At 36.6% G+C, this 13,743-nt stretch overlaps 1 protein-coding gene and 1 pseudogene across 2 annotated transcripts in view; one reads left to right on the top strand and one right to left on the bottom strand.

Moving 5' to 3' along the window:
* Nucleotides 1–2,946: 2,946 nt before the first annotated feature.
* The window catches only part of PAXIP1 (PAX interacting protein 1), an 87,174-nt gene continuing 76,377 nt past the window's right edge, over nucleotides 2,947–13,743 (bottom strand). For both annotated transcript variants that reach the window (XM_036760470.1, XM_036760471.1), the window contains 5 exons: nucleotides 10,789–10,889; nucleotides 8,930–9,064; nucleotides 8,758–8,833; nucleotides 8,606–8,666; nucleotides 2,947–3,389 (listed from right to left, as the gene is read on the bottom strand). In XM_036760470.1, coding sequence (XP_036616365.1) covers nucleotides 3,374–3,389; nucleotides 8,606–8,666; nucleotides 8,758–8,833; nucleotides 8,930–9,064; nucleotides 10,789–10,889 — 389 coding nt within the window. In that variant the 3' untranslated portion in view covers nucleotides 2,947–3,373. The remainder of the gene's footprint in view (nucleotides 3,390–8,605; nucleotides 8,667–8,757; nucleotides 8,834–8,929; nucleotides 9,065–10,788; nucleotides 10,890–13,743) is intronic.
* On the top strand, nucleotides 4,307–4,403 carry LOC118852449 (annotated as a pseudogene).

Genomic DNA, 13,743 nt, shown 5'->3' with positions numbered 1-13,743 from the left:
TAATAAAGGGTCACAGATTCAGAGCAGGAAGAGTACTCAGGTCAGAGTCTAACCACCACAATTTAGATGAGAATACTAAGACTTAAGTGCTTTGCCCAATGTCACATAGTTTGTCAAGTTAACAAAAACTTATTAACTGCTTACTTTGTGCCAGACATTGTGCTATGGCAAAGCCAGGATTTGAAACCACGTCCTCTGACTCAAGATCTAGATCCTTAGAGATCAACTATTCAGCTAATGCCCAGAGAAGCTGAGGGACTTGTCAAGTCATTCAGATCTAGGAAATCTGTATTCTATTTAGTCCTACCTCTGCTGAGTCCTGGGCACTATCAAACAACATTTAGGAATGATTTTTCATGGGCCTAATCTATTGATCATCACTGAGATCACCTAATTCACAGATGGTCCAGGCATACGTTTCCTTGAACCCACCATGCTCTCCAGGTTCCATCTTCACAATCTGTCTCTACCTCATTTCTAATCTTTACTCTTTTGTTGGCTTACAGAATACCTTACTAGCCATTTTAAGCAACAACTCACATCAGCCTTGGGGATTTGCACCATACATTGCTTTACCTAAATTATTAAAGGATGCTCAAACTATTTCAATCTACTCCCTGCAACCAAGTGCCATGTTATCTTTTCTCAAAACAAAAACCAAACCACATTTTAAGTTGTGAAAAATTGATACTCATTGTGTCTGTAGGATAGTAGATAAAAGGCTGTAACAGAAAAAAAGGGAAATCAAATTTCAAGGTGAGAAAAATGGAAAACTTTCATTAAATACATATATATTATATATATATTAACAAGACCAAATATAAATCCCCAAATAAAATTCATAATACAACTAACTGTACTTAACTAATAAAAGCTTCTCCCTTTTTTAAAGTGATGCTGTAATATGCAGTTAGGTTCATTAGTATTTATGATACACACACACATCTTGCTCTGGGAATACTGGACATTCCAGCACAAATGATAATCTTGCTCAGATCTCTTCCTATCCCAATCTATCTTCCACACAGCTGCTAAAGTGATTTTCCTAAAATGTAAGTCACTCTGAACTCAATAAAATCCATTAATTGCGTATTGCCTTTGGAATCAAATACAAAACTTCCCTTTGGCTTTTAATAACCTCCCTACCCTGGCCCCACTCCACCTTTCATTAAATGCTACTCCCTTTCCTGCATTTTGTCCAGGCCCTCCTATTGTTTCTCTTCACAAGTCTCTACATCTTGGTACTGGTTGTCCCTCCATCTTTCTTCACTTCTATCAGAACCCACTGCTTTCTTCAAAACCCAGCCCAAGCACCACCTTGCATATGAAGTATTTCCTGATCCCTTAGTTATTAATGCCTTCTCCCAGTTCACACCCTTCTCTCCTGACCTGCCACGCCATCCTGGTCCAGTCTTTTATCTCATGGCTGAATTTTTGCAATAGCTTACAGGTCTCCTTTCAATAAGTCTCTTCCTCCTCTAGTCTCTCTTCCATTCAGTTGCCAAGTGATCTTCCTAAAGCACAGATCACCCTCTTCCCAGTATTCAATACCTTACATCCCACGACATACTCAGAAATCTAGCGACACTGGCCTCCCTTACTATTCCTTTTAATAGTTGTCCCCCATATCTAGAATTCTCTGCCTCTCACCTTCCCTCAAGTCCCATCTAAAATCCCATATTCTATAGGAAGTCTTTTTTAATTTCTACAGATTCTCTCTTAATTCTAGTGCCTTCCCTCTGCATTATTTCCAATTTGTCCTACATACAGTTCATATATACATGATTGTTTGCACATTATCTCTACCATTAGACTCCAAACTCTTTGACAGCAGGGACTACCTTTTCCCTTTCTTCGTATTTCTAGTGCCTAGTATATAGTAGGCTCTTAATATTTAGTGAGCAATTGCCTGAATAAAGCCATATAAAATCTTTTCTTCTTACACATCACTCACTCCATGGTCCAGTCATATTGGATGATCTCCAGTCTTTGTGCTTTCAACAGGACATCCTGTTGATCAGGAATGCTTTCGCTCACCTCTGCCTCTTGGAGGCCTTAGTTTCCTTCAACACTTAAGCACCGGCCATCTCTAACAGTAGGCATCAGGAAGCCTTTCTCATCCCCTTAGCTACTAGTACCTTTCCTTTTAAGGTTACCTTATAGCTACTATGTATTTTTTAAGCTCCCTGAAGACAAAGGGTATTCCCCTTTTTGTTTATATGCCAGAGCTTAGCACAATATCTGGCACATAGTTAAGGGCTTAAAATATGTTTGCTGATCGACTGTTTTGTATTCTATATACTTATATTAGTGCAATGGCTACAACATACCTGATCCTACAGCTGACTTGCTCCATTTCCAACCTGGGCTTCTCAGGCAGCCTGATGCCCTCTGCTACCTGGGGCTCACCATTCTGGTGCTGGATTCAGTATGGATATCAAATTAGCATTAGCCTTACTATAGCTCAGAACTTGGGTGATCCACCTGCTTCAATCTCTCCAGCAGCAGGGAGTCTACAGGCAAGCACCAACATGCCAGGCAACAGACACAAATTTTAGGGAACATCTCAGTTGTACGTAAGGTCAAGTCACAAGGAACATTACTTAGCATTTAAAACTATTTTGCCTGATACTACCAGATTATATTTAGGGTTCTAGAATATTTTCCTTAATAAATGAGACCTTAGTATGTTATATGTATTTTACTCAGTCTATCTACTTAATAGTATACTAATTTACAATGGCATAATATTACTGACCTGCACATTCTTTTTGATTTACTCAGAATATCAAATATTTCAGAAAAAAGTTTTAACTTAAGAAAATGTTTTCAAAACCTTATAAGACTGACTGTTCAAAATTCCTTAAACCAGGATTACATACAGTCAAAACAGAATCACATTTTAGGTAAAGTTTAAAATTACATTTATTTAAAACTTGGGCAAGATATCAATATAAAAGAAAACAGTGTAAGAAATAAAAATAATCAAAGTACAAAACATTTTAATTTTTCAACATTCATAATTTAAAGAGATAGCAAGGCCCTTATTTACACCCATATTTTGCTTTTGGTTGAAGTTCTATACCAGTTATAAAAACATTTTAAAAACTGGCAAAGGAATCATAAAACCTAATGTGGGCTCTTAAATTCATATAATACAAAACATAATAATTTATGTTTCCTCAGAATAAAATTACACATCTTAATAAGATGCAGGTATTTTGTTTTCCTGCTTTAAATGGCTTGCCACCTAAAGAAAGCAGCTGGAAAACGAGAGCATCTGCAGGAAGCACTGGTTAATTTTATCCGGTAGCTACGACAGCCAGATTTTGTGCTCCAAAGGCTCTGAAGAAAGGTCACATTTCAGATAACATCAAGTAAATTTATATGTAGGCTTGTTGAGGAAAATAACTTTGAAAACAATGTAAGATACACACTTAAATTTACATGTCTAATTTAAAATACAGTTTTAGGTGTTTTATTCATAGGTTATTAAAGTATACAGTGTCAAAGAAGGCTGTGACACTTTTTTGTCTTCAGACTGTGCATACATACTGCCCTCTGTCTACTCTCCTCCAGGTTACCTGATATACTTTAAATAGCATTTTTTATTTTTGCAAGGGAAGGAATGGCCTAACAGGTTTTCATTTGGATAGTATCAGAAGAAAAGCAGAAAAAGGGAATGATTACATTTTTAAGAAAACAAAGTACTTGAAAGATGATGGCACTGAATTTTACATTAATTGATATAAATTTTATTTGTAGGGAGCAGTCTCCAAAAGGAAATGATTCAAATGTTATTACTAAGAAAAAGCAGAGTACACCAATGAGTTAGCTCATTTCTAAATAGTATAATAATGTTGACAAAGCACTTTTCTCACAAGAGTGCTGTGAGATGAGTACTACAAGCTATCTCCAGTTTACAAATGAGAGAATCAAATCTCAGCAATGTGACGTGACGTGCCCACTCTTCCACAGATAATATGTGATAGAGCTGGTATCACCTTATCTAAGTCCAGCTCTCTCTCCACCAAAATCATTACAAAGTTAATTTTACTCTAAAATTCTGAAAAATACTTAATTCTAATTCCTTTTTATTGTTTTACTCCCAAGTTATTCAAAGAAATTACCGACGTTTTTAATAACTGTCATGTACTACTGTAATCATAGTTTTTCAGATAAAGAAAGTAGAAGGTGAGTTAATTTAATGAAGTGGTTAAAATGGATTATAAAGAGGAAAAAGACAAATGGCCAATGAGGGGATAACAAAACCTTTTACTCTTTCTACATTAGAAAATTTACTAGTGCTGCTTTTGCCAACACACATAAGAATGATACAGAGAAGGCTAGCATGGCCCCTGCACAAAGATGATATGCAAATTCATGAAATATACCATATTTAAAAAAAAAAAAAACTACTGGCAAAATATACCAAATCAAACAAAAAAGTAACTTGGTAAGCTTTTCCTATGGCTAGAGGACAAACACATAGGCTTATGCTTTATAGTTATGTGCCTGAAAGACAGGAATAAGATTCTATCTAGAAGAGATTACAAGTTTCCATCCTTTAGGCCAATTTTAGTCCTCATGTTAATTTCATTTCAGCAAATAACAAGTGGCAATAGTTTCATCTATACCCACACTTGTTAAAATCGTAATTTTGAAAATTACCTTGGGGCCTCAGTTTTCTTTTCTACAAAACAAGGTGGTTGGTTCAGAATTCAAGTTTCCTAGAAATCTACTGCATTTAGCTGTACCACCCTGCAGGAAGTCATGGTACCATTCCTCTCACTCCGTGCCTTTTTGTAGGATGATCTCATTTCCTTTTAATTTTTCCCTCTTTTCCTTCCTACCAATCCTATTTCTTTCATTTAAGTAGCTATCACAGAAAAGGCAATGCTCTGTAGTAGAGGATCTAGGCTGAAGAGTCAAGAAGACCCAAGTTCAAGTCCTGGATGAGGGAGAAAGGAATAAGGGAATAAGCATTTATGTAGCACCTCTTAAATGCCAGGCTCTGTGCTAAGCATTCAAAAAACAATTCTCTTATTTGATGCTCACAACAACCCTCAAGGGTAAGTGCTATTATACCCACTTTACAGTTGAGGAAATTGAGGTAAACAGAGGTTAAGGAACTGTCCAGGATCCCATAAGTAGCAAGTGTCTGAGGCTGGATTTGAACTCAAGTCTTCCTGACTTCAGGCCTGGCACTCTATTCACTGCACCACTAGCTGCCAAGTCACTTAACCTCTCATTGTCCCAAGACAAATCTTTGAAGTAGCAGCCAATCTGTATCAGTAATTTTCTGTTCTTCACAACATATTGCCTCTTGTATAAACTTGTAAATAATTTGCATTTAGGTTACTCTCGACAGAAAAAGGTTCCTCACATCTGCATGAGGGGAAGAACAGAAAATCTAATCTCACAAAATAAACTCTGATGCTAGTGAATGCTTCAATGCTTCAAAGCTCTGCAATTTTGTTGACAACCACTACCACCAACCTCCATTACAACAGATTGCATCCCCTCTATGTAACTGATTTTTGAAAGATGTCATGGATAACAAAATTTACTATTCTATAGCCAAAATGCTGATGAATCTCTATGAACTTGTTTGATCTTATGATCACAAAATTCAAGTCAATTCCTTGGCACCTCCCCTGAAGGCTTTATATTAAAGTTTAAGCTCCACTGGCATAGCCTTCAAGAATTCAAAACACTTCTCCATCAGGATGAGCTGTATGAATAGGCCTTTATTCTACAGTGCCAAACACACAATAAGCACTAAATAAAATGTGTTGCTTACTAATGAGAACAATGGCAGCTAAGTGGTGTAGCAAGCACAGAGAGAGCTGGGCCTAGAATCAGGAAGACCTGGGTTAAAATCCAGCCTCAGACACTTACTACCTATGTGACCTTGGGTAAATCTCTTATCCTGTTTGCCTCAGTTTCCTCAATTGTAAAATGGGATAATAATAGCACCTACCTCCTAGGGTTACTGTAAGGATTAAATGAGAGAACATTTGTAAAGTACTTAGCCTGACACACACAGAAGGCATCACATAAATTCTAGCTATTATTGCTTATTTTTATAATTAATTCTACTACTATGTTGTATAGTACTAATACTACAACCACTATTACTACTATAATGTTGCACATGTCTGCAACTGTTCATTCTATACAGTAAGCAAAAAGAATATAGAGGGTGACAAAAGAGTTGGTCCTGTCTCTGGTATGCAGTGGTCTAACAGTTCAAGGACACAATGAGCCAGATCCAGGAAAATAAGGAAACAACTAATCAGTTATTTCTCAAAATTAGATTGGGCTTTGATGTCAAGAAGGCAAATTCTCTGGTGAGAAACTAAAAATTTCTTTTCTATGGCCAAATACAAACCTCTGAGATTGACTGTGCCTTCTGAATGGAGAAAGCTAAAGAAACAGGGAGGGAATAAGGAAGGGTGAGTGAAGAGGCAGAAAGGAAATAAGGCCCAGAAGAAGCTGATTACTATGGAAAGAAAGTCTGCTGTCTAATTACTTTGTGACTGTGTCTTAAGTTCCTTCAGCTATAAGGCCTTTGGTTCACTTCTAGGTAAAAGGAGCTCTTGATCCAAAAGATGTCTAAACCCCCTCACTCCTCGATTCTATGAGATCAGGAGCACTCCTGTGATGCCTGCATCTTAAGACCAATGAAACAGTAAATTCTCCACAATATGAGACTGTTAAAAGAGTATAGACTAGGAACTAGAAGATACAAGTTTTGGCCTCAGCCACAAGATCCTGAGAAATTTATTTAACCTCTCTGAGTCTAGGTTTCATTATAAAATGCAGATAATTACAGCAAGTCTAACTCTCTTACATCATACCATCTAATCCTTATAATAGTCTTTTAGTTAAAGGGCTCTCTGAAAACTATCAACTACTATAAAAAGAGTATAAATAGCATTTCAATAAGGCCTAACGGTTCACGCTTTTGAAATATGGATTATTATTCTCTGTGTAGTGCATTATGGTTTTCGGAGTAATCTCACCTAGAGCTTCAAGCTAAAGTCTTTTTGATTTGACTTCTTCAAAGTCCTATTACAACAGCTCACTCTCATTGGAGGTGACTCTAGGTTTTCAAAGGCTCTGCCAGTGCCACCCTAGCTCACTTATGTTCTACTGTGCCAGAAAGGCCTTCAGTATGATCTAAGAAACACAGTTAAATCTCTTTCCAAGGATAAGCTCAGGTAAGTAAGGATAAACTCATCCCCAGAAGGGAGGCGATTTGTTACATCACTCTTTGCCCACGGTAATACATGAAACAACAAAAAATGCAAAATGGCCTCAGTTCTGTTTGGCTGCCTCCTACTCCTTCAGTGACAGTGGCAGAATGGTAGAGAATGCAATGAGAGCTAAGAATCATTTTCAGGTCATCTATAAACATAAATTTATCTTATATTACTTTAAATGAGAAATCCTTTTCCAGTGACCAATGAGGAGACATTATTAGAGAAAATGAATCCCATAAACCTTGATATTTTCACTATAAAGGAAACCAGAAGACAAAAGGAAAATTCTGACTTGGGTTATTTTTGTATTGATAACAATTCACCTCTAAGTATATTCAATTTTTAATATTTAAATTGGAAAATGATTTAAGTATTTTATAATGAAAGGTCCTTCAAAGAAAAGAGACAGAATAATCTAATGGAAGTACACTGGTTATTTTTGTTGTTGTTCAGTCATTCAGTCCTGTCCATTTCTTCATGACCCCCATGGACCACGGCATGCCAGGCCTTTCTATCCTCCACTATCTCCCAAAGTCTGTCCAAGCTCATAAAGTAACACTGGACTTGGGGGTCAAAATATTTGCTTTCAATGCTAAATAGCTATGTAACCACAGTCATATCAATCAACCAACTGTAACCTCAGTTTCTTCACCTGTAAAACTAAGATAAAAACATCTGCACTACCAATCTCACACTATGCCTACAAAGAAAACGCTCTCATAAAGTGCTTCATAAAGCACTGCACAACGCTATATAAATGTGAGCCACTATAAAAAAAAAAACCCAGTTCCATTCTGCATGCTTTTCCCAACATATTTCAATTTTACATAATTGTCTTCAAAAAAGCAGTATGTTAGATTGGATAAAGACCCAGCCTTAAAGTCAAGAAGACCCAGGTTTAAGTCTTGCCTCTGATACAGACTGGCTGTGTGACCTAATCACTCAGTGCACCCTGAAACAATCTAAAATTATAAATCACTGAAGAGTTACCATTCTGTATTGGCAGAGGGAAATAAATGATAGTATAGGTCTACAGTCTAGACCAAAAAAAAAATTTCTCCTCATAAGTAAATTCTAGAGTTATGGTACGTTAGTCATAAAGGCCATATCTAAAACAAATCTTCTGCGGAACTAAAGACACTTTCTTATTCTACAAAACTGGTTGAAACTCAAAGCATGATGAAACATATGAAGAGGTACTGCTAGCACCATTGTAAAACCATAATAAAAGACAGAGTTTTGAAAAAGCAAGAAAGGGGATAAAATTAACTGTTTTCTTATTCTTGGAAAGTCACTTTAACCATCAAATATTTCGTAATCTCTTTTGAAAAGGATATGATTCATAGTCCAATGTCTGTGTCAGCACTCCAGTAAGAACAAATTCTGCATTATGAACATCTGAAAGATAGTAAAAATAATCACTTAATAAAGTAAAAACAATCACATGGTGACAAATACACAAAAAGTCTTAACGACAATCTGATCATACCTATTCCTCTTGCAAAATATTCTCGACATAAGTGAAGATCATTCTCACAGGATATTAAAATTATTTCTGACAAACTCTAAGGAAGAAAAAACAATGAGTCCAACTAATGCACAACAATGGGACTTACAAACTGTTAATGACTAATCTAAGAAATCATTTTACTTATATCCACCTTGTTTTGCTTGTGCTCCATGAGTTTACGGAAAGATGGCTGCTTAGATAATACTTTTCCTCCTGCACATTCTACAATAGCTTTCATGGTGGAGAGACTAGGACAGATTCCAGGTGTAATATAAAAATACTTTGCCTAAGGGCAAAAAAAGAGAAAGTAAGTCGTGAATCAAGTTGAAAACTCAATAAAACCAAACTAATAGGCAGTCCAATGCTGTTAGGTTAGTAAGTTTCTGTTTCAGTATATATCAGGTACTTTCCAATCAATAAGATATTAATCTACTACTAAGTTAACTATCTGACAGAAAGAGAGGAGACATAATGGATAGTGTTGGACTTAGGAGTCAGAAAGATGTAAGTTCAAATCCTGCATCAGGTACATACTATCTGTGTGATCATTAGCAAGTAACTTATTCTTCCTGTGCCTCCACTGTCTCACCTGTAAAACGGTAATCATAGCAACACCTACCTCCTAGGGCTATTGTGAGGATCCAATGAGATAATATCTGTAGAGTGCTTTGCTAACCTTAAAGCACCATATACAGGTTAGCTATAATTAAGAACGAGGTATAGAATTTCCTAAATTATTTTTAATGATTTAAACATAAATTGTTTTGTCCACTGCTTCGAGCAGTATACAGTAGGTGCCCAACAAATACTTCAACTAAACGGATACTTCACAACTACGGCATCCTAAAACAAACTACCAGATGTGCTGATTGACACACACCTGACCACATTCATTACTTAGATGCATTTATCTCCATTTGACAATAAAACACTACTTGGTCACACACAGAAATAGAAAAGATTAATTTGGCCGGTTAATTTTTTTTTTAATCCTTCAACCACCATGCACCAAAGGGTATTCTCCCTTTCTTAGACCTCATTTCACTATGGTCCACAGCACACAACAGTTTGCTACACTCTATTTATAATAACCATTTTTAATATGCCTGGAGTTTGGGGTGGGGGGGGAGAGCTGTTCTAAATATAATACATTTGTATCTATTATCTCAAAGTGTTTCTGATGCATAATATTCTGCACCCTGAAACAGGTCACCTTACTTGAAAGACACAAACACTTGTATTTTAGGACAAATAAGAGGCCAGAAAGTTAACACTAAATAAACCTTTTAATCTCTGAAATATTTTAAAATTTTTTGGTTATGAATTATTTAGATATGTTTTCAATTAGTATCTTCTTATCTCACTACTAGTCTCCCACATTAATTTCTGTAGCTATGCAATGAATAAAGGGTCTAGATGTAAAATCTCATGGAAATTTGTTAAAAAAAAATTTAAAAGTAACTTTACAAATCTCATGCTGAGTTAAATCTAAAATGACCTCTGGGGCAGCTAGGTGGCTCAGTGAGTAGAGCACTAGCCCTGGAGTCAGGAAGACCTGAGTTCAAATCCAGCCTCAGACACATGACACACAAGCTGTGTGACCTTGGGCAACTCACTTAACCCCAACTGCCCTCCCTTAAACCCCCTGCAAAAAAAAAAATCTAAAATGAGCTCTAAATTCTCAGGTATGCACTGATCAAAATGCTAAACACTAATATTTCTAATCATTTAAAATACCAACTCTTTCAAACTACAGGAATGCTAGTGTTACAACAACTATATTTTACTAAAATCACTAGCATTTGACCTTAAAAATGAATTTATACCACTGACCTGAAGGCATGACTTACTAGAATTTCTTTTAATCACCACATTTTATAAAACATGGATTGTTGTTTCTATCACATTTTCAGTGGCAAGGGTTTCAATCGAGTTTCACTTGATGAATGAAGCAGGTCATGAAACCATCTCTATTTTTTAACAATCCCTTTGCCTGAAAGTCCTGCCTACCTTGAAAAGTGGTGTGACGTGTGCTCTCTTTAAGGACTCCTCTAAACTGAAACAAAAGAGCACCTCGGCTTCAGCATCTCGGAGCATGAAATTCTGTTCATCTAGAAAAAAGACAATAAACACGATGAAATATGCTTCATGAAACTCACCCACAGCCCTCTCTCATTCCTCATGAAGAAGCAAATGAAGGCCCAGTAAACTGTGAAATCTCTGACCACTCCCCACTCCAACTATACACTCCCCTTACATCCCAACAGGAGCCAGAGGCAGGCACACTCACACAGTCTCTGGCACCTGCACTCATTTCCTCTGGGTTCTTCCCAAGAGGGGTACACCAACTTAAATCTCCCTAAACACTCCTGTTACCTCCTTTTGCCCCAGACTAGAATTAGAACAGAAAGAAAAACAAATATACAGATACTTATTCAAGACTACATAACTAGTTAGTGGCAGAGTTTGGGGCCAGTTTAGAAATCCATATCCAGAATAACCAAACTAGGGGAAGATAAGCTGCCAATTAAATTATATTATTAACAAGTGTTTCAATATCCTATTTTCATCTGTTGTGTCAAATACTTATCTGAAAATTTAACTTCAAAAAATATGTTGCTAAATAACTGACTTATGTGGTGACAGCCCTTGATCTTGAACATTTGTAAAAATCAGCAATTATTTCCCCAGCTGCAAGTGATTTACTCCCAAGTCCAACTCTTATCTAGAGGCTGCTGGAAAAAAAGTTATTTTTTCTCTAAGTTTCCAAACTCAGTGTTGAGAGAGGGAGGGGAAAGAGGAAAAGGGAGGAGAGGAACAATGTGTATGTATGTTTATGTGCATGCATGAGTAGTATATATTGCGAGCATATCTTGACTACATAATATTACTTTAGATTCAAAATTCAATTCAAGATTTTTTTCTTTCAAAAGCACTGAAATTTATGAAGAGGCCCCATGATCATAAGATATGGAGCTGAGGCCTTCTATTGAACATCAACTCCCCACTCCCTCGTCATATAGCTGAATACACTGCAAAGTTAATTTACTTGCCCATGGTCAATAGGAACTAAGTGTCATAGCTGGGATTAAAGCCCGTTTTCTGATTCCAAATTCAGTGCCCTGTCCACTATACTATTCCAAATAAAATTCCCTGTGGGTTTCAGTCAGTGGTGCCACACTTAAATAAAAATGGGGGCCACTAATTCTGTACATAAGAATCTCTGTGGGCTACACGACTTAAGTTTTAAAGTGTGTTACCTGTGTTTTATTATATTCTTGTTTTGTTAAATATTTCCCAATTACATTTTAATCAGGTTCAGCCTGCACAGAGTGTTTGCTGCAGGCCCCGATGTTTATACCTCTGGTACTTATAAAGTTGGGTTATCAAATTTTACATGTTAAGATTTTTCCTATGGTTTCTAACCCCTCCATTGCTACTTTCATGGCTTAGTACTAGTAAAACATCTACAAATTTCTTAGAATAAAATCCTCTCCTAATTAGGCTGTTAACAACAATAACTTATACATTGTGTATGTGTATATATAAAATATCATATTCAATCCTGACAACAACCCTGTGAGGTAGGTGCTATATTTATTATGCTAGTTTAACACATGAAGAAACTAAGGCTTGCCTGGGCTCACAAAGCTAGTAAGCATCTGAGGTAATAACTAAAACTCAGATTTTCCTTGGTACAAGTCCAGAACTCTATACATTTTGCTACCTACTTCAACTCTTGGACCTTCAGCAGAATAGGAGGGCTGTACTAGATAATTACTTTTTAAATACAATTTTATCCAAAGTGTTAAAAATTAATGATTAACATAGAGATCTAGGATTTTAATGTCTTTGTGTTTCTATACACATATATGCACACACTTATACAATAGCAGCAGACATTTTAAGTGTCTGCTAGATGCTAAGAAAGCTATATAATGTTTTGATAAAAAAAAAAAAATCTTGCCCTCCAGTCTAGCAGAGGACAGATAACTATAATATGTCAATACGATTCATAATACAAAACACAAATCACTATAACATACAATATAAGCACAGTGGTGAATAACAAAAAAAAGTGTTATGTGAGGTCAAGGGTAAAGGTTATCACCAAATGGAAAAATTCAGAAATATTTTAATGGAAGAAGTCATATCTGAATTAGGTTTTAAGCTATCAGCAGGAATTCAACCAATGAAGGATCAGAGAAAGGAAAGCATTCCAGGTTTAGGAAATGGCAGGAAAGTATCAAACAATATAAAATAAATCAATGAGCATTTATCATGCTCTTACGCCAGGTACTACACTGAGTGCTAGAGATGCAAAGAATGGCAAACACAATTCCCACCCTCAAGGGGCTCACATAATTACCACATATATAACTAGGTTAAAAGATATACACAACATAAGTGGGAGACAATGGCATTAGCAGCTGTGGGGACCAGGCAGCAAGTCATCGTGGAGTAGATAAGATTTTAGCCTGCTTTTGAAGGAAGCCAAAAAACTAAAAGGCAGAGATGAAGAGGAAGACAATTCCACAGACAGAAGACAACCAGTATAAAAAGCAAGGAGGCAGGAGACAGGGTGTCAGGTTTGAGAAACAGCAAGGAGAACAGTGTTCTGAATGTGGAGGGGAATAAAGCACAAGAATACTGGAAAGTTAGGAAGAGGCCAAGTCGTGAAAAGTTTTCAACATTAGAGGACTTCATCTTTGTTTCTGGGCCTGATAGGGAACCACTTTGGTAGCTGAATGAAGAGGTTGGGGGGGAGAGATGCAGCTATGAGGCAAGGAGACAAATCAGAAAGGCAACTGCATTGGTCCAATTGAGAAATTATGAGGGCCTGAACCAGGGTGGTGGCTATGAGTGAAAAGAGGACATATATGAGATGATGTGAAGCCAAAAATGATGAGGTTGGGCAATAAACTGGTTATATGGAGTGAGTCTGAGTAAACCCTGAGGTTGGGG

The sequence above is a fragment of the Trichosurus vulpecula genome, chromosome 5 (assembly GCF_011100635.1).
Source record: "Trichosurus vulpecula isolate mTriVul1 chromosome 5, mTriVul1.pri, whole genome shotgun sequence".
In the NCBI taxonomy this organism is placed as follows: Eukaryota; Metazoa; Chordata; class Mammalia; order Diprotodontia; family Phalangeridae; genus Trichosurus; species Trichosurus vulpecula.
Note: the sequence above shows the minus strand (reverse complement) of the source record. Positions and strands in the feature narration are given on the sequence as shown.